The sequence below is a fragment of the Tiliqua scincoides genome, chromosome 6, assembly GCF_035046505.1.
Source record: "Tiliqua scincoides isolate rTilSci1 chromosome 6, rTilSci1.hap2, whole genome shotgun sequence".
In the NCBI taxonomy this organism is placed as follows: domain Eukaryota; kingdom Metazoa; phylum Chordata; class Lepidosauria; order Squamata; family Scincidae; genus Tiliqua; species Tiliqua scincoides.
This window is the reverse complement of record NC_089826.1, coordinates 22,062,318-22,083,361: the sequence shown is the minus strand read 5'-3', so window position 1 is coordinate 22,083,361 and position 21,044 is coordinate 22,062,318. Positions and strand designations below refer to the sequence as shown.

At 43.2% G+C, this 21,044-nt stretch overlaps 1 protein-coding gene across 1 annotated transcript; it reads right to left on the bottom strand.

Moving 5' to 3' along the window:
• Positions 1-1,964: 1,964 nt before the first annotated feature.
• Positions 1,965-19,467, bottom strand: LOC136655725 (rho guanine nucleotide exchange factor 38-like). Its single transcript, XM_066632332.1, has 10 exons — positions 19,382-19,467; positions 18,659-18,858; positions 16,592-16,725; positions 14,124-14,228; positions 13,454-13,576; positions 12,179-12,499; positions 9,006-9,146; positions 6,020-6,218; positions 3,793-4,055; positions 1,965-2,150 (listed from the first exon to the last, which is right to left on the bottom strand). The coding sequence occupies exons 1-10, from the start codon at positions 19,465-19,467 to the stop codon at positions 1,965-1,967; spliced, it is 1,758 nt and encodes a 585-aa protein (XP_066488429.1).
• Between the last annotated feature and the right edge of the window lie 1,577 nt (positions 19,468-21,044).

Below are 21,044 nucleotides of genomic sequence, written 5' to 3'. Positions count from 1 at the left end.
AAAGCTCTATATGTGAGAGAGTGACCAATAAGCTCATGTTTGGAACTCTTTAGTAGTTTGTGCTCTCATGTCACCTGATGCAATCAATTGTGGCTTCAAGCCCTCAAAATGACAAGTTGAACAAATGGCCCTATGGAAATAATTGAAACTAATTATTTACTCAAACCTGGACCTGTGCTTAAATGTTCTGATGCTCAGGAGCAATTGCAAACCATCCTCTGTGCTCTGTCACAGCTTTTTTTTTCTATTCAATATATCTGGAAATACAGACTGATTTAGTGGCTTGTAGGTGTTTGTTTCACAATGTATAGGAGAGTTTCAGACATTGTGAAAGAAAATGTTGGGGTTTCTAATCCCGTTTTTACATTTCTGTTGGATTCTAAATTCCATAATTCAGGATATGTACAGATGCAGGGCTAGTCCATTATCCTCTGTAAATATCTGCCCTGTTGTAATGCAGTATTTTTGTTACTTTACCAGTAGCAATGGGTGTAACTAAATGGAAGGAAACCTTTATTTTCAGCTAAGGATCCCTAAAAAATTATGTGATATACAGTGGACTCTCACTTTACAGTAGCTTCACTTTACAATCAAATCATTTTACAATGGAGTCTCCATAGCAAAACAACGTAATAAGCAAAACAACGTAACATATCATGTAATAAGTTTGGTAGTATCTCAGCTGGTAGCGGCATTTTAAATGTTATGTGTATTGAGGGAAGGATACAGCCTTGTAATTAGTGTTTTATAATTACAACATTGTCTAAACCAGTGGTTCCCACACTTTTTAGAGGCCCTAGGCTGCTGCCTAATTTAAAAATGCCAAGGGATGTGGCTATAATGATAATTGTTGGATAATTGCTCCCCACCCCCATAGCAGCTTGTTTAATCCTTGATGCACATAGCCTAATCCGCCCTGTCAGTTTCACAACTGATAAAAAAAATTGGGTGATAACCCACTGGTGGGTCCTGGTCCCACAGTTTGGGAACTGCTGGTCTGAACTAATAACCATGGCCCCTAAAGAATGCAGTAGGTACATTTTAAATCACATTTTAGAGAGGGGAAACAGCTTAATTCACAGGAATTAAGGCTTCTATGGCCGGAACTATCACATAGTGAGAGGTTCATTTTCTTGGTTTCAAGGTAGAAATGTTGGGTTAAAATCTAGACTGGGTGCATATGGCCTTGAAACCTGGGAAATGAACCTCTCATTTCTAAGCTATGAGCTTAGTGCTGTGACAGAAACCAGAGGCCCTGGAAGGAATTACCAAAAAACAAGGCATTATGGGGTTCGCATTGCAATATTTTCACAAAACAATGGTGCCTCCGGAACTGAGTACCATTGAAAAAGGAGGGTGCACTACATATCTTACTGTGAAATATTGATACATTGTAAGATCAAAATTTGGAATGCCATGGGCAGCCTACAGTGAAGCACAGAATCCATCCAGTTCAAAAGGTGTAAAATGTGTCATTTTTCTTTTTCAAGGTATGTATTACTCATACTTCAGGTCTTGCTTCAGAAATGGATAAACATGGGGAAACCTGGTGTGTGTTTCTCATTGACCTTCCAAATATCAGCGCATATTAGCCTCACAGTAGCCCTGAGAGGTACTGATTTGCTAATGCCACCCAGTATACTTCATAGTTGTAGTCATAGCTCCACAGTTCTATAAGCTGCAACCTGAATGTGATATAGATCTGCTTCGTGCACTAAGGATCTTAGTCCATGAGCAGCTCATGAAAGTGTGAAAGAATAAAGATAATCAAGCACATCAGGACAATAATTAGAAACTTTCTTTTAAATATCTCCTTCATAGTGACTTCAGCTCTTGAACTTGAAACTCTGGATTTACCAATGTACTTTTCAAGGCACAAGAGAATTCATGGCTGTTGTAAGCATCCAAGAGTCTTCTACCTCTAATGTTTATAGCGAATTGGATTCCATAAGCGTTTCTAATGCTTATGTATATGTCATCTTTCCAAGGTAATTAGCTGGCACATATCCCTTTTGTCCTTTTGCTTCAGCTAACCACCATTCTTCATTGCCACTGAGATCAGAAAAACGAAGGATCCTAACTCGCTGGTACTCTTGAAGACTGAGTTCCTGTTGACTCCTTGCTTGAAATGCATGAACCGCATAGAAAGTCTAGAGAGATAAACAGTAGAAAATGTATGATATGTCCTAATGGGTTTTTCAATAATGGGATCAAAACAGCATTTCTAATCCCAACCATAACGCACGGAAACAAAACCAAAAATGCGGATTCCAGAGAACTGTTCAAATAACATAATGACTCTGTTCCTTGACATGAATCTTCTGCATTCCAAAAACAGAACAATAGTTTATAACAGGGGACACTGAATTGTAGTGTTGGTCACTGACATGCTCATGTGAGAGGCTAAACAGTTGCCATCACGCTGAGAGCAGTTCCATCAAGCCAACATGGGCTCCAGCAAGTTTCCGGAAGGCTAGCAGCTCACTGGAGACTGAGGGCTCCCTGCAGGCCTGATTGGGAATCCCCAAGGGCTGCAAATGGCCCCTGGGCCAGGGTTTGAGCACCCTGTCTTAGACAAAGGCCTTGGGTTCTATGTAAAATAGAATCTGCCCCATTTGTGAACACCTGATATTAGAAACACAACAATTAACAAAATAGTCCAGCTTACTATTTTGTTCATCTATTGCTTTTTTCAAACTCAACTTTGAGGAATGGAATGGCTTTTGGGGGTCTTTCCCAGCCCTGTCAATCAATTAAATCTGGGACCTTTTGTATGCCAAGCATCTGCTCTGCTACTGAACAACATCCACATCCCTAGCTACAAAACTAAGCACTGTCATAGGGCCTCTTTTTTCTCCTTGCAGAAAAGCTTCCACAAAGTGTTTTTCAGCCTACTACAACAAATTGGCACCATCTCCTGTAACTGGGCCAACTCAAATGTTGCATCCCACCACATGAAGGCCATCAAGAATGCTTCCCCGTATCAGGAGCTCCATAAGACAGCAATGACATTTGTAAACTACTTACCACATGAACCCATTCACACAGGGATAACATGCCCTCTTGCATATACCCCTGGTGACCCCCTGGTGCTGTTGTGAACACTGTCAATGTGATTGGTCTGATCTACACGGTAAGCGGCTTACAAAAGTTAGTTACAAGACAGAGCCAATTACACTTCGACAGTATTCCTGTCTATTCAGACGTAAGTCCCAGTGAGTTCAATGAAACTTGGTCAGAAGCACTGTGCCCTCTAAGGGGTCTGTGCTAGTGCAGACTAGAGGTTCTTATTTACAGTCTGATCAACACAGAGCTGCCACTTCAGTAACATGCCCCATCTAATCATTTTGCTTAGTTTTGACCCAGTGTCAATCAGCAGTTTTCAACCAGTTTTCAACCAGTTTCAAAGCAGTGTGCTTTGGAACACTGGAGTGCAGCAAAAGGTCCATGGGTATACTGCGGGAGTTCGGAGCACAGTGTTAAAAATGGCTGAAAAACTCTTCCGGGTTCTGTGGCTCTATTTCTAGGGCAAATGTTTGTAGTAATAAACTGTCTGGCTTTGCCAGTGAAAGAAGGGGGACAGAGAATTTGGTGCTACAGACAATTGTCCTGGAAACAAAGTCACAGAACCAAAACAAGTCTCTCAGAAATAGGAAGTGAAATCACATGAAACAAAGACCATAGAGGTCATCGTGCCATGAAAAAAAAATTGTTGAAAATTGCTGCTCTAATGAAAGTGGGTCCTGCAACAGCAGTGCCTTTTACCTGGAGAAACAAAGATAATATGCTTACATGTTTGTCATCCACTTCATAAAAGTTTTCTACCTCCATCCCATTAACAGCTGGTTTTTCACACAAGCTGTTAAAAGAGGAGGTGCTGCCACTTCTTTTGTGTCCTGTAGGTTTTGTGCTGCTGTCGTCCGTCAGCCGTGAAGAAACAAAAAGACTGATGTTATCGAAATCACTATCACAAAAACTGGTTTCTCCAACCTCCTTTTGTGCCTTTGCCGGATTGTAGGGTTTCAAGAAAGAGGAATAAACATACCCTTTCGAAACTAGGCATGGAAGGGAAAAAAGAACAGAGAAGTTTGTTTAAGGTCGTTTTCCTGCTCTTTATAGCAGCAGGAGCCCTAATTTTCTCTTAGTTCTTCAAACTCTTAATTGGGCACCCCAGAAATATGGTGCAAGCAGGACAAATTAGGCAAACTATAAAAATTAAGGACACATTATATGAATTAATAAACTCCACCACACCCATGCTGGAAATGCTTTGTTTTGCATTGATGGAGCAGATCTTTATTTGAGAGTATGTCACCAAGCTGTGCTAGGTACTTTTGGTAACTGCAGGGTATGGCCAAAAGTTTGCAGAAGAAGGACCCAAGCTAAGGGCCCAATCCTATGCTGGGCCAGCGCTGGCTGCCTCCAAGCTATCCCAATAACCGCTGTCATAAAGTGTCATAAGGTGCTCCTGCACCAGCAATAAGCCCACTGGGCCAGTGCTGAGGCTTTTTGGGGAGGGAGGAGGGTGGGGAGGAGGCAGAACTGGGCAGGGGAGGGCAGGCCCAGGAGGGGTTCCGGAATGGCAACATACGCTGCCGCTGTATCCTGTGCCCCCTCCCAGACAGGAAAGCCTGACATAGGCCTCCTCGCTTAGGGGGCAGTAAAATAGCTGGTGCAGCTCCAAGGAGACCCATGGGGCCACTGCACCTTTACCTGAGGTAAGGGAAGAAATGTTCCCTTGCCCTAAGGAGACTGCAGCACCTGCCCCAGCTCTATAGGATGCAGTGGTGGCCATTTTGGCACCGCTGCTCCTCTGGACACTGAAGCAGTTTAGGACTGGGCTGCCAGAGAGTTTGCCATGGCTGCTGAGCCAGTTAACACAGACTGCCTTCTGATATACTCAAGGGAGCCCACAACGAATCTCAGCAAAGCCCGTGGTTGTTTTTGTTTGCTGTTTGTGCAAATAGAAAGTGGCCCCCACAGCTTCCCAGTTCCAGTGAATGCCAGGCAGGATTAGGTGAATCAGGACTCTAAGAACATAAGAACAGCCCCACTGGATCAGGCCATAGGCCCATCTAGTCCAGCTTCCTGTATCTCACAGCGGCCCACCACATGCCCCAGGGAGCACACCAGATAACAAGAGACCTCATCCTGGTGCCCTCCCTTGCATCTGGCATTCTGACATACCCATTTCTAAAATGAGGAGGTTGCACATACAAATCATGGCTTGTACCCCATAATGGATTTTTCCTGCAGAAACTTGTCCAATCCCCTTTTAAAGGCGTCCAGGCCAGATGCCGTCACCACATCCTGTGGCAAGGAGTTCCACAGACCAACCACACGCTGAGTAAAGAAATATTTTCTCTTGTCTGTTTTAACTCTCCCAACACTCAATTTTAGTGGATGTCCCCTGGTTCTGGTATTATGTGAAAGTGTAAAGAGCATCTCCCTATCCACTCTGTCCATCCCCTGCATAATTTTGTATGTCTCAATCATGTCCTCCCTCAGGCACCTCTTTTCTAGGCTGAAGAGGCCCAAACGCCTTTCCTCATAAGGAAGGTGCCCCAGCCCCGTAATCATCTTAGTCGCTCTCTTTTGCACCTTTTCCATTTCCACTATGTCTTTTTTGAGATGTGGCGACCAGAACTGGACACAATACTCCAGGTGTGGCCTTACCATAGATTTGTACAATGGCATTATAATATTAGCCGTTTTGTTCTCAATACCCTTCCTAATGATCCCAAGCATAGAATTGGCCTTCTTCACTGCCGCCGCACATTAGGTTGATACTTTCATCGACCTGTCCACCACCACCCCAAGATCTCTCTCCTGATTTGTCACAGACAACTCAGAACCCACAGAAAGCTCTCTCCCCTCCCCCCCCCCGGAAGCATGCAAGTGATCCATTGCCCAAAACTGTAAAAACAAGACGTTGAAACAACTAGGCTGGCATAGCTAGGACTGATCATCTGCCAAACCAAAGGACAGCGCATTTGCAATGACTGCACCCAGGACTTACTGCCAGTGTCAACAAGCCATCTGCTTGTACATCCAAAAGGGTCCTTTTGCTCCACCACAGCCACCACTTCTCCTTCGTAGAGATCAATATCCAACTCCTGAGTGGCATTGCATTTGCGCTTGGCTTGATACAGCATGTCTGAGTTGTATGTCAACAACAACGTTGACCTGTGGCTTTCAGTTTGGCGTGGAAATTCCAGCTGAAAAGGAAAAGCAGAACAAACAGCTGTTGGAGACCACCTTTCTGCTGCCACGTCAAAGAAGAATGTACTGCATCACTGCTAGTTCTACAGGTCTTTTACCACACAAAATGTTTCCAGTTAGGAGACAGGAAGGGGAAACTGGCTATGTAAGGCTGCAGCCCTACGCACACTTTTCTGGGAGCAAGCCATACCGAACATAATGAGACTTGCTCCCAAGCAGACATGCCTAGGATTGCATTGTGAATTGCTTCAGGAATTGAACTAGTCAAAGGGTCTAGTTGTTCTGGAGTGCTGGTACTCGGCGGCGTAGCTAGAGGAAATGTAAAACACTGAGTTTTGCAGGGAGCCTCACAGCGGCATGCAAGCAGCTCCCCCTTCGGAGCTATTCCAGGCACTGGGTGCAAAACGGAGGCATATGTCTCCGTTTTTCACCCACCACCCAGAATGGCTCTGAAGGTGAGACCACTTGCATGCCACAGTGAGGCTCCCTGCAAAACTTAGTGCTTTGCACCCCCTCTAGCAATGTTACTGCTGGTACTAGAGAAACCTTATAAGGAACAGAACATCTTAGCCAATGAAGCAGCTCATTTATTGTTCTTATCAATAAAGGTCATTTCTTTGGTACACTTTAATAACCGATTGCATGATCAGTCCCTCTTATGCCTTACCAAGTTTCCAGGGGGAAAGCATCTAGGATATGATGGCAGCAGATAGTATAGAACCCCACAGTGGAGAAGAAAGGCAAAAGGGCTTAGTAGCTATCCTTCTGTTCCCCCTGTTACCATTACAAAGGAATTTCCTGACAAGTTATTAAAATAGATAGAATTTTAGAGCTTCCTTGTGGTGCTATTTAACCCATTTTTGCCCAACACAGAGGTGTACACATTTGATCCCTGTTGCGTATATGCAACATTGGGCAGAAATGGTTTAAAGACCCATATGAAGGGAAGGTGATGAGCTCTGTGTGAATTCATGTTACAACCCCAACCTCCAGATTTTAAAGGTAGCCTATCACTGAGTGCCTGATGCAAGGCAATGGCAACAGGATGCAGGTGTCTTGTCTTGAGCACTCTCAAAGACGTCTGGTGGGCTACTGTGAGATACAGGAAGTTGGACTAGACAGGCCCTTGGTCTGATCTAGCAAGACTCTTCTTATGTTCTTATGAACAGACTGTTTAATCCATCCATCTCCATCTGCTCATCCTCCCCCACACACCACACTTATGTACCTGTACTTGTCCCTTTTACTTCAAAATCAGTAAGCTTAGTGGTCTATGAATAGTCATATAAAGGAATTTTGCCTGCTTCACCAGTCTTAATGCACTTATCATCCTGGTGTCAATTAACCGAACACCTTTTGAAGGCATCCCCGAAAATGACAGGTTGTATAACAACCTACATTGCAAGGCCGCAGCTGAGAAACCAGTAATCCATGGATTATACTGTTTTATATGTGGAATGACAAGTTACAGATATGGGGCAAGTCTGGCTTCTGCTGTGGCTCTTGAAGGCTACATTGTGCATCAGACATGTCTAAAGCTGAGCATGGGTTTTTTTAAATCACATGCTATCACTATAAAAGACATTTAAAAGCTTCCTGTGTAGTAAAACTACTACAAAAGATTAGTAAGTTCTACACAGATGTTTAGTGGAAAATATATCTGCAGACAGCATATTCACAGTTGAAGGGAAGCTTATGAGAATGACAAAGCCAAGGGCTACGGAAAAGACTGTCAAGCATGTTTCAGAGATAAATCACCTAGGATGTGGCTTGTTTCCATAAGGGTCTACAGCTGCAATCTTATGGACATCTACCTTTCACTAAGAGAAGACTAGATGGGATACAAGATTAACAGAATCTCACACATTAAAATAGATGTTTTTATTTAGCTGAGTTAGCTTTTATTTAGCTGAGTTCAGAACTGAGTTCAGAACCTTTTAGCCTTCCAGCAGGAATACTACTTAATTTGTGGAACTGCCTGCCACAGGATGTGGAGATGACATCTGGCCTAGATACCTTAAAAAGGGGATTGAAGAGATTTACGTACAAAAACTCCATCACAGGTTATAAATCATGATAATGGTATGCAACCTCTGGGTTTTAGAGACAGCCTATCTCTGAATACCAGATGCAGTTGAGTGGCAAGAGGATACAGGTATCTCCCTCCCTGAGACCTCTTGTGGACCACTATAAGATATAGGAAGCAGGACTAGATGGGCCTGATCCACCAGCAGGGTTCTTTTTATACTTTTCTTTTCTTATGTGGGACCTCCATTCTGTGATACCTCCACAAAACATACTATCTGATTCTCTAGCTATAGCATAAGGTCAGATCCTTTGAAGATGGATAAGACTGAATTGAAGACACCATCTGAGGATCATGCCCCCAGTTTATAAGTAGAACTATATTTGTCTTTCCAAAGCAAATAATTGTCAATTGAACATCTAAAATGTGCTGGTTCATATTTCAACAGTACAGCTTCTTCTTGAACAGAAGGGAAATAATACACAGACAGTTAAGGCAGTTGAAAGTAGACATGCAGCCCAAATATATGCATGTTTATTCAAGAATACACTTGATAGAATCCAGCAGGACTTACTCCCAGAGAAATGTGCAGAGATGCAGATTTAAAGCACACAGCTAGAGCAACAGAATTTCAAGGGACTTTAAGGATGTTTTCTGGATTTGAGCATAAAGCTAACCTATAGTTAGCGATCTGCACTTACAGTAGAAATGGCAATTCCACATATTAACTTCTCACAGGCACAGTTATGTTACAAACCTGGAGAGGGGTGGGTTTCTTTTTTTCAAAACTCAACTTTCTCTCAAGAAAAGTGGCGCTGTTGCCTTCTTTCACAAAATTCAGACTGTGCACCTCTTCAAGCACCTGACACTGCACCTCACCAACTCCAGGACCAGCCAGCTGTTAATCACAAGAAGTTAGAGATGACATGCACAGTCACAAGCTACTTCCAAGTGTTTCCCACTGAATGGCTCAATCCTATCCTTCCCCCCACCCTTGTATAGCTGCACAGAAAAGACACACACTGCATCCAGCAGGGAGGGGGGCAGAATGGGACTTCAGAAGTCAAAGGGGGTTTAAATCTCCTTTCCCCTCTGTAAGCCTCTCAATGGATCTCTTCAGACCTGCACCAGCTCTTTAGCTGATGCAAGTCCAAGGAGAGAAAGGGGACAGGAAGGCTACTGAAACAAAGAATAGGATCCAGAGTGCACCATTAACACCAGATCCATCCCCCCACATTCACCCCATCTCCCTCCCCCCTCCTCACCCAGTTTCACTCCCTCCTCACCTCAACTCCCTCCCTGTGCACAATTGCACCACCTGAATTTCTACAAATGCAGTGATGGAAGAAGCTTCACCTGCTGAATTTCTGCAGTTAAAGTCAGAGTAACACTAACTTGGCAAAGAGGTTGACAACTCTAGTCACTGATCTAGATTATGATGTGTTCCTATATATCTCACTGTCTTGCACATGTAGGTATCTGAGAAGAAACCATGAGTGTCTGTATCTCTCATCCAAACAAATTACTTCCTTTGCTGAACAGGTTTTCAGGTTGAACAGGTTTTCCTCCCCTGTTCAACTCCCACTGTGCATGAAATGACAGCCAGGCTCACCACCTCCCCAAGAGGGGGAAAATATCCATTATTCTGCTGCATCTATTAATTCATTTGAATATATGCACACTGGAAATTGCTTATTACCTAGCAACAATGCTGAGTCAAAGCAGGGGAAAAACATCCAGACAGGTGGCACAAAACACCATCCTATCAGTTTGTCATGGATGCCACTAGAGAGTGCTGTTCACACACAGGAAAGAAAGAACAGGCTCTTGCAGCTGTGTTGTTTCCTAGAACAGCCTGGTGGGAATCTCCCAGCCCCCACTCCACTCACTGGGAGTAATAACCCACGCAGTGCGCTCTTCTTCATATTTAATTCAGTGGGACATAGTCACAGATAAAGGTGCAAAGGATGGCAGCCTTAATCTAATCTAGGATTAAGACTGAATTGGCAACTACACATCTGTGAGGAAAGCCAGAGTGCCGCTGAAACGCTGCATTCAAACAGCCCCATTTTAGAAGGGCCCCCAAACACCCGCAAAATGCTGAAGAGTCATTGGGTTGGATCCAAAGAACTGTAAGCAGATGGGAAATATTCACTGCCCCTGTTCTGCAAATGCTTATAATACATTTATAGCTTATAATATAAATGCTTATAATAGCATTTATAATAAATGCTACAATTGTGTTAATATGTAGGTCCTATTCCAGTTCTTGAACTAAATTCCACATCATGGATTTTGTTTTGGTTTTTCAGTCAAAATTCTAGTGTGAGGCATAAAATAGCCTTTTCGTAGGCAGAAGACTCCTTCCGTTAGGACAGCACCTCCCAAACTATCTGGGAGTTTGGGGACTGCTGTAAGTCTTTGTGGGGGAGGGGCAAAGACAGGGTGTGATTGCCAGGACTGCGCCACTGTTGGGTCAAAAGGCATTTTCTGAACTTATCAGGGGCAGCAGCAGTCTCCCTCCCATTTGGGAGGGGGGGTGCAAGGAGCCCGCAGATTTCTCCGCAGGGCTCCCCAAGCCTCAGAATGTCTGAAAATAGTGATTGTGACCAACATCTGGTTTGCAATTGCAAAACCAGATAATTTTAGACATTCTGAGGCTTGGGGAGCCCTGCGAAGGCATCCACAAGGTCCCCACACACCCCAGAGGGCAGCACTGCCCCGGTAAGCTCAGAAAAGCCCCTTTCTTCCCTGGCAGAAGTGCAATCCTGGCGATTGTGTCGCTGCTTACGCCCCTCCCTATCCCTTAAGTGGGCAGGCACAGGGCTTCCCTGGCTGGTGGGTTGTGACCTACCAGTTTGGGAACTGCTGTGTTAAAGAATTTTTGGATCCAACAGTGCCCAAGGGAGAGGCAGTGTGCTACAGGGGGAAGTATATTGGACTGAAACTGGCAAGACACTCATTCAAATCCCAGTTCAGCCACAAAGTTCATTGAGTGATGTTGCATTTGGCTTACTAACCTCACACCACTATTGTGAGGAAAAAGGAGAAGGGGGATCCTCAACTCCTTGGAGAAAGAATGGAATAAAAAATGTAGTAGGAAAAAGTCATGATAACCTAGATCAGGGCCTTTCAAATTGGGGCATTGCCAGCCTGTGGACCCTGGCCTCTGCCCCCTTAAGGGGCAGGGATAGCCAGGAGGCAGGGAGGAGGCAGTGGCGCGATCCCCAGGATTGCATTGTCACTCAGGGGACTGCAGGGGCTTGGGTGCACTTACCAGAGCCTCCTGCATCCTCCTCTAGGGTGCAGGGAGCCCTGTGTGGGTGTCTGCAGGGCTCCCCGGCGCTTTAGAAGTGAAAGTGGAGTGATCGCGCCCCGCCTCCGCTAAACCAGAAGTGGAGTGCGATTGCTCCACCTTCACTTTTGCAGTTTTGGGGAGCCCTGCAGACACTTGCACAGGGCTCACCGCACCCCCTGGGAGGCTGCAGGAGGCTCTGGTAAATACAGCCAAGCCCCTGCAGCCCCCTGAGCCCCCGCTGCCTCCCCCCGCCCCCACAAGGACTTACAGCAGTTTTCAAACTCCCTGAGAGTTTGAAAACCGCTGACCTAGACATCTCCGATACAGGTAGTATATAGGATAAATATCTACTTTTGTTTCATCAGTAGAATCAGGTGCCTTCAAACCGCTGCATTTGGATCACACCATAAGTCTTTTTGCTATAACTGAAACATGCTATCAAGTCTTCAAAAACTTCTCTTTCCTAGATTTTTCCCTTTTCTCCCTAACTGCACTCAGTGTTAGGAAGCTATCTCACTTTTCCCAGGAAATCAGTACTGCCTTTTAACTGTTGCATAGCGACCTGGCAATTTAAAAATTCTTTTACCTTTATTCACATCATCTTGGCATGAATACACCTTTTGTTTACTTACGGGAATGGGGAATTCCCCTGTGCAGTATGATTGCAGTGCTGATGACATCAGATCTCTTAGGAGAGTGAGGAAGCAACACAGGCAATTTGTCACAATTTTCTTGGCTGTTTTGTTGAACCTTTGAAGCTCCTCCACAAGCTGGGCATTGAGAGCTTCATAGTCTTTTCTGGCCAGGTCCATCTCATCCCCTGCTGCCTTTTGGTGGTAGCTGTTGTAGTCCAGCAGTTTGTCGTAACGTTTCTGAATTAGCTTCTGAGGGCCTAGAAACAGGGTGTGTAATGCTGACAGTGGCGTCAAAACCATCTTGTCCAGTTGATTTGCCTTGGTGCATGAGAGGATAGAAGAAAGTCAGAACAAGTAATGCTTCACACTGAAGAAACATCATCCGTGTAGTTATGAAAACTAGCAATACTTCTTCTACTCAAAATATTGACATGAGGTCTTTACATGAAGTCATTCGAAATGAATCATAAGGAGAGACCAAGTCTGAGCAGTGGCCCATCTAGATCAGGATTGCCAACTGACTGGCAGTGGCTCTCCAGGGTCTTTTCCCAGCCCTACCTGGAGATGCCAGAAATTGTCCCTAGGACCTGCTGTACACAAAGTGTATGCCTGGCCACTACACTGCTACCCCTCCCATAAAAGTACAATCATGGGATGTGGAACAGATCTTACATAGAAACTATACATACCCAGACTAGACTGGTGTGTACAAAGTGTTAAACTTACAGAAATTCCCAGAAAGCCACAATCAATGGTAATTGCAATTGGGTGAGCCTAGTTGAAGATTAACCACTCTGAACATTAATTTGAATAAAATACCAAATCAACTTTTGTGCCATTGGCAGACTTTATGACATGCCAGTCTTTGTCTCTAAGGCTTTTTCCACCTTATAACATGTATACCTTGACCTGTCTCCAAAGAACTCAGGGAGGCATACATGGCACCATTCCTTTGTCCCCACAACAATCCTGTAAGGTAGATTAGATCCAGATATGGTGACAGGCCAAAGATCACCCAGAAGCTTTGTGGGATCTGAACTTGCCTACTTACTACACCACTCTAATGCTCAACTCTTCTTTGCCTGCCTTTCTTTTGATTGTGGAAGCCTGGATTTCTGATATGCAATAAATCAGGAGCCCTGGTAAATGTGCTAAAAATTTAATTTTTCCCCTGCATGATCGTTGTGGAACTTGATCCACTTGTAATGACACATATCTTTTTCAAATTCTCTGTACCATAACGTTGGAAAGTGGTCTATTTCAAGAACTTACCAATCCTTCATAAGGTTTTTCAGCGCTAATCAACACGTTTGAAGAGCCACTTTCCTTATCATCTCTCTCACATAGAATATCTTGAAGTTCAGTTACATTCTGCGCAGCATGAAGCATAGATTCCTGAAAGTGAGGAGATGGGATTAAAAAAGAATGTTAAAAAATAGTAACAAAGTAAGCCACCTTGTGCAATAGCACTTAGAAAATCATACATGTGAAAGAATGAAACAAACTGTTAGGAAACCTAGTCCATCTGCTTCCAGTACAGGTTGAGTCTCCTTATTTGTGAGAGTTCCGTTCCCAGAACTCACATTATTATTATTATTATTATTATTATTATTATTATTATTATTATTATTATTATTATTATTAACAATATTTATATACTGCTTTTCAACTAAAAGTTCACAAAGCGGTTTACAGAGAAAAATCAAATAACTAAATGGCTAAATAATAACATGGATGGCAAAAATCGCATTAAAGCAAATCCATTTAAAAAACAATGTCCCTTTGCTGGTAATGGCACAATCCTGGTGATGGCCGTCACTGCTTTGCCCCTCCCCCACAAAGACTTACAGCAGTTCCCAAACTCCCAGAGAGTTTGGGAACTGCTGGTCTTTTTTGATAGAAGGCAGCTCTATATGTATAGGCAGCTCTATATTAAACTTACCTCCAGATGCTGTAGAAACAATGAAATATTCTTCACACAGAATTTCACTGTCTTTTCTAAACTTCTAAATAACTTCTCTTCTTTATTAAAAGTTTCATCTTTGACCTAAATACATGATAACACTATGGTTAGGATAAGAAACTACACTTATTGGTGGATGAAACTTAATGCAAATGAAAATATCAAGTTTATCATGTAAAAGTGTCCATCATTTCTTTCAGAGTTGGCCCATTCATGTGGTCAACTGAGGCTGCACCAGATTGGCAGGGAAAGCTCACTTCCGTCCACCCACTCACCTCCACTGCTCCTCCTCTTACTGGATTGGAAAAGGAAGTGAAGGAATAGAGTGAAAAAGGAAATGAGGAGAACATCACCTACATTCTAGCCTGCCATTTTTCACCCTCTTCTGCTCCATCCCCTTCTTCCTCTCCAATCCAGGAAGTGGGTAGAAGATAAACTGGCACAACACCAGGTCAAGGTGTATTTGGAATACCATGTCAGGTACCAGAAGGTTTTGGACCAACCCTGTTTCCTTTGAATCTAGAACAGTAATTTATTTCCAATGTTGAGTTTAGGCTATGCCTATATCAACATTTTTGTCCACACTTCATTTCAGTACTGTCCCTCGTAAGTCTGGAACACAACTTTGCATATTTCCCATACATACAGTACATGCTTTCTCCTTCCAATTATTTTTAACCTTTCCCCATAGAAACAGTGTATTGTACTAATCTTATGTGAGGATCAAAATAGCCAAACTATAAAAATAATAACGTGGGTGGATTAGCTTGGGGAATGACACAAACTTCTCTACTCGATAAATCATTAAATACAATTGCTTAGGGCACAATCCTAATCCACTTTCCAGCACTGACATAAGGGCAATGCAACTTCAAGGTAAGGGAACAAACATGGGCTAACCTTGAGGAGGCCTCCGTGACTGCCCCCCAACTGCAGGATGCCCCACAGGCACAGCTAGTGCTGGAAAGTTGGTTAGGGGGATTGCACTCTTAGGTAACTTTCATTAAGTATTTTTCCTTGGCAGTACAGGAAAAGAATAACAGCAAAAATACTGGGTCAATAATAGTGATTTTTTGTGTATATACAAAAATGACACTGAACAGCATGTGCTAGTCAGTTCTCCTTTTCCATTCAATACAGTTGGGGTACAAAATAACCCCAATATCATTAGGTACACTGCAATTTACAAAAATTATGAAGGCAGGATGAAATGTCACAGGGAACTTGACCACATTAAGGTAAAGGAATATAGTATACAGAAGATTAAAATCTGAATTTTTATCAACTTTTTCTACTTTTCTGAATTAATTGGATCCCACTGTCCAGGAGAAGGTTAAAATAAATGTTGAAATTAGTGGCCTTGCTTTCATAAGGCAGTACATATACATATCTGATTCAGGGCTCAATCCTAACCAGGTCTGCTCAGAAGTAAGTCCTTTTGTGTTCAATGGAACTTACTCCCAGGAAAGTGAAGTTGGGATTGCAGCCCCAGTTTGATGGGGAAAATGGGGGCCTTGAGATGAGAACATGAGGTGAACAGGTGTAACCTGGAAAAAGTGATGAACTGATAAAGCTAAAAATCTCCCTTTGTGTGTGAGCGTGTGCACGTCAACACAGTCAAATAGATCACTACCATCCATGTGGGTCTGTCTAACCCTTGGGATCATCTACTGAGATTCTGTTCTGTGTTTCCCTACCACATGAAAAATGGCAAGTGGGCATGTAAGGACCTTTTCTGTGGTGGCACCAAGACAGTGGAATGACCTACTGAAGCAAATTTACTTAGGCTCCTTGCTGCTCACTTTTTGATAAGCAGAGAAGATACACCTTTGTCTTAAAAAAATTTCTGGTGTCACTTTTGCAGTTGTATCTTTGAGATTGCTATTTTTATTCTGATCATAACTTTTGCTGCATAATTATTTTTACCACTTCATTTATACTATATTTGCTTGTTTTTGTGATTTTTTAAAAATAATATTGCTGAATTGTTTAAATTTTATTGTACGGTATTAGCTGCCTTAGATAACGTAATGAAACATTGAGGAAATTATTGTGATATTGGCAGTGAAACACGTGTCGCAAACACCAATTGTTGGAGTTGCCATGCGTTTCTGGACATCCTCTAGAAACAGTGATTGGCACTCTATGCATGACAGTGGCCAGGAGAGGCTTCACTGAACCAGGTGCACTGGAGGGGGGTATTTTGTGGGCAAGGGAAGGGTGGGAGGTATGTTGAAGGCAAGAGGGCAATGTGCACCAGGATACCTTTTTTTTTTGGCTCACCTGCATGCTATTTTGGGGAGGATACGATTAGGCGCTCAGGCACCTTTGAAACATCTGACTTTTTCTGAGCACACAATCTAGATTTCCTTGGTTCAGAATACCTAGATTCTGGACATGAACCTTTCTGGATTCTCTGTAGAGCAAAACCCAAGTCAACAAAATACCTGAGGTTCTCCTCCAGTCAGGATTTTCAAGTGGCCTGTGACTCTCTTGGACTTTTTGCTAATGGAGTGAATATTCAGTCTTGAAAATTTCTCTTTCAGAGATTCATCTTCATCATTCTTCTTATACTTCAGCACTGCAATTAGACATATTATACGAGCAATAACATTTTGCATTTACACAGTGCCAATCCAACCCTACTTTCATATAAAGTCACATGAGCCCAGAGAGAGAGAGAGAGAGAGAGAGAGAGAGAGAGAGAGAGAGGTTACTTGCAGTACTTATGAAAATAGCAGAGATGATGAAAATCCTTATGACCATATAAGCTTTTAAAAATCCATTTCTCTAATTGCTCCTGTTGTTTGCAGTAGCACCACTGATGCTATTTACTGAGGAATGTATAATCCCATGCGCTATTATAATTTTCATGCCTTTGCAATCCAAATCCCTCGTGAGTCTGCCTGGAGAAGCTCAGACAGAACAAGAGATATGCCTAATTTTATTATATGTCATACGCAAATGCAAGCATCGAGCAGCGGACCTGAAGGACATTTAATATTTCAGTCCTCTTTCCACTAGATGAGACTAGTAGGACAGAAAGCAAGCACATAGTTGAGTCCTGGGATGTGTTCCCTGTCTGTGAAAGATCTAATGTGCAGTGAAAAGTCCCATAGTGTTTATGAAGAGTTATGGTGGTTATCTATGCTGGCCAAAAAAATTTCCATGTACAAAGGAAGTCCATCTCTGAATATCAAATGCTCGGAACAAACTTATCATCACTTTCATGCCATATTGTGAACATCACCAGCATCTGGTTGGTAGCTCCTGAAATTACAATGATAGACTCGATGGACCCCCCCCCCCTTGATCCGATCCAGTTCCTTTCATCATCCAAACCAGTCTGGTAGGATGCAATCCTATATACACTTATCTGGGAATAAGCCCCACTGAACAGCATGGAACTTCCTTCTGAGTAGAAATGCTTAGCATCATGCTGCTTGAGTAATCCTCAGTTTTGTACTGGATGTGGATCTAGACAACAGTACACCAATTGAAGGAAATAAAGAAAAGCATCCTGAACATGTGAAAAGTGCCTTTTCTTCAAGCAGTCACAGAGGTCCAGCAATGGCCATGAAGCAAGCTATTTGTTTGAGGGAGCCTGCTCCCAGCCTTGTCTTTTCTGGTGCCACCTATGAGGGCAGTCAGTGTCAGCACTTGGAAAAGGGTCTCAGGACCCCAACCTTGGTATGCCTGGAGTTTTGGTCATCACCAAAGAATGATGGGATATTGACTTTTCTCCCATAAGGAGCTCTGTCTATGTAACTTAACTGGGGGATATATAGTACATTTATCTTATTTAGTCCAATATATGCTCTTTTTATTCTGATCTGAAATCTTTGCAAGTCCTATGCTTGTGCACTTCAACTTAAACAAATTCAAATTCACGTGCACCAAATTCAAATGAACCCCATTATGTGAACTAAGCTACCATTTTAGAAGTAGGTTTCCTAGCATAATTGCTGCCATTTCCACAGTTGCTCTCACACTAGTCCCAGTATGCATAAAGACTTAGCTACTTTCAAGAGCACAAGTGAAAAAAGCTTCAGTACATTCCAAGAACTCTGCTGGATCAAGCCATCAAGTTCAGTCTTCTGGATCCCATAATAACCAACCAGATGACTCCAGGAAGCCCACAAGTGAGACATGAATCCAATCAGGGTCTCTGAGAGGAATTTTACTAGGGGTACAAAGTTTATTTGGGGTCCCTTCCCAAAGGGAACAGGGAGGGGGCAAAATGGAGCAGAAGGTGGATGGCGACAGGGGCAAGTGGACCAGGGGCAGGGAGGGGCAAAACAGGGTGGGGTCAGCAATGGGGTGAGGGTGAGCAGATCACGCTGGGAAGGGGGCAGGATCAGTGGTATTTCGCATCCGGGCCCACTCCTTTGGCACCCAGACCTCCCCTTTGACCCCAGGCCTGGGTACAATTTATCACCCTCACCCCGCTCTCATGGGCCCTGAATTCAGCAGGACTCCCCTGCCATTGTTCTTCCACTGCTGAGTCCCCTTACCTAAATCCTTTCTTCTTTTCAGTTCATTGATGTTCATATTCATGCCTTTCACAGTCACTAAGGCATTCTGCAATGCTCTGTGATCTGGGTGGGATATGGGAGTTGAATTCAGAAGCTCACAGAGTAACAAAGGGTATTTCATCACACGCTGTATCGGTTTGATCATCAGAGATCCCATGTCCAGGAGGTTTGGTTTTCCCCTGAAATTCAAAAAGAGCTGTATTCAGCCAACAAAGGAGTTCCTGAAAATGGAGAAAGGAGGAAATTCATTTCCCTGCAAGAACACAAGAAGAGATCTGCTAAATCAGACCAAAGTCCTATCAAGTCCAGCATCCTGTTTCTCACAGTGATCAACCAGACCTTTATGGGAAGCCCACACACTAGACATGAAGGCAAGAGCTCTCTCCTGTTGTTGTCCCCCACAATTGTAGGCTGGAGTGTGTTCCAATCTCTAGGGGGCATTATATCATGTGAGGATGGTATTGCTTAAGGTTAAGTGACTTGTAAGCGATAGCTGTGTACACCATAGATGAGCAGAGTGCTTTTTGGTGGACTCCATCTCTTGATCCCTCCATCAAGATTCCAGAATTTTTTTTCTTTCAAGAGTTAATACAGTCAGTTCTCTTTATATGTAAAACTGCTATCTGTGAATGTGAGGAGGCAGAACTGTCATCTAACTCCCGTTATCTGTGACTCTGTTCTCATTATCTGTTAATGTTGTACCAGCGGTGTGTCAAATGGGCATTGGTATTGGCCAGTAGAGAACTGTTGGACACATTTGTGTCCACTTCCAGATTTGCCCCCACCATCTTGGGCACCATCTCAGGCACTCCAGCAGAACCTTCACAACCCTGGCAATGATGAGAGGCTGAGGAGAGGTATCTGAAAAGCTACCTCAGGGCTGCTCTGGGGCTGGGAAAAACCAAGGGAAGGAGTCAAGAGACAGATAGAGGGGGAGGATGGGTGAAGCAACGCCCTCCCCATTGCTTAACTCTGAGCCCTCTGAGCCTCTGAATTCTGTTGGGCCAGCAACTTTCAATGAGTTGAGGGATAACCAGCATGGAAAAATAGTCATAGCTGCAATCTTCAACACTTTGAGAGATATCCAGCATGGAGAAGGAAGCATCAGATGTTGGAGATGTAGATGAGCCCTTAATATCACCTGGCCTCATAGAGTTCAAGTTAAGATTCAGGTTCATAGAGTGTATGGTGAAGAAGGTCCCTGTAAGTAACCCAATTTTCCCCATAGGCTCAATGAGTCAGTATCTGCTGATTCAGTATCCACTAGGTTTTCCTGGAACATAACCCTAGCAGACAATGAGAACTGATTGTAGCTGAACTCCTCATCCCTGCTTGATGCTGCACCAAAGACAGGATCCTGCTTGTGCAGCACAACTGACAGTAAGTTTTAAAAAAGAGAAGAAAAACCACTTTTAAATTGTTCTTGTTTTCAATGGAAACCCCCCATGCATGCAAATTCGCACAAGCTGCTTCAGGATAGGGGTGGGGGAGATTTGAAGCATCATTCCTTCTACAGTTACACTCTGAATAGCTGTGGAAGTGATAAGCAGATCTCTGCTTGCATTTCCGCATGTCAAAGCCAAGCAATATGGGTTGAAAGATAGTAGGTTTGCTAGGAGATAATGACTCCCTAGGGCATTAAATGCAGCCAAGTTCAACCCATCTAATTCTACCCAGTCAGATTACCCAATGATAATTACTCTCCTTATGCTGCAATCTTATACACACTTGCACAGATGTAAATCCCAATGAGTTGAAATGGACTTACTTGAGTAGACTTGCATAGGCTTGTGTTGTTAAAGTAGCTGCAGTTTTAACACACATCTAGCTAGCATTGCATACTAACTACCCAAGTGTGTTATCTGTGGCCCCACCAGGAAGGTTAAAACAGATTTGTAACAACCTGTGACATCCATTGTACAGAAAACAAAGTTTGTTAATTCATTTGCAAAGCTTTTTTGGCAGTACTGTCTTCTTGTGACATTTAGTCCCAATTTGAGGGCCATAAGTAGCTATACTCATCACAAATCACTCCTGTCCTTTTATACGCAAATTAATGCAGCTGACTTCATTCTAACAGCATCTACTCCCTCCACAGATACATGTACCAAGTATAAACAGTGTTGGTTGATTTTAAAAAATCCACCTAATCAGCATATCAGTTAAAAATCTGACTTTAACTGATTAAATTCTGACTAAAATCTGACTTTACGGGGGACATGATTGAGACATACAAAATTATGCAGGGGATGGACAGAGTGGATAGGGAGATGCTCTTTACACTCTCACATAACACCAGAACCAGGGGGCATCCGCTAAAATTGAGTGTTGGGAGAGTTAGAACAGACAAAAGAAAATATTTCTT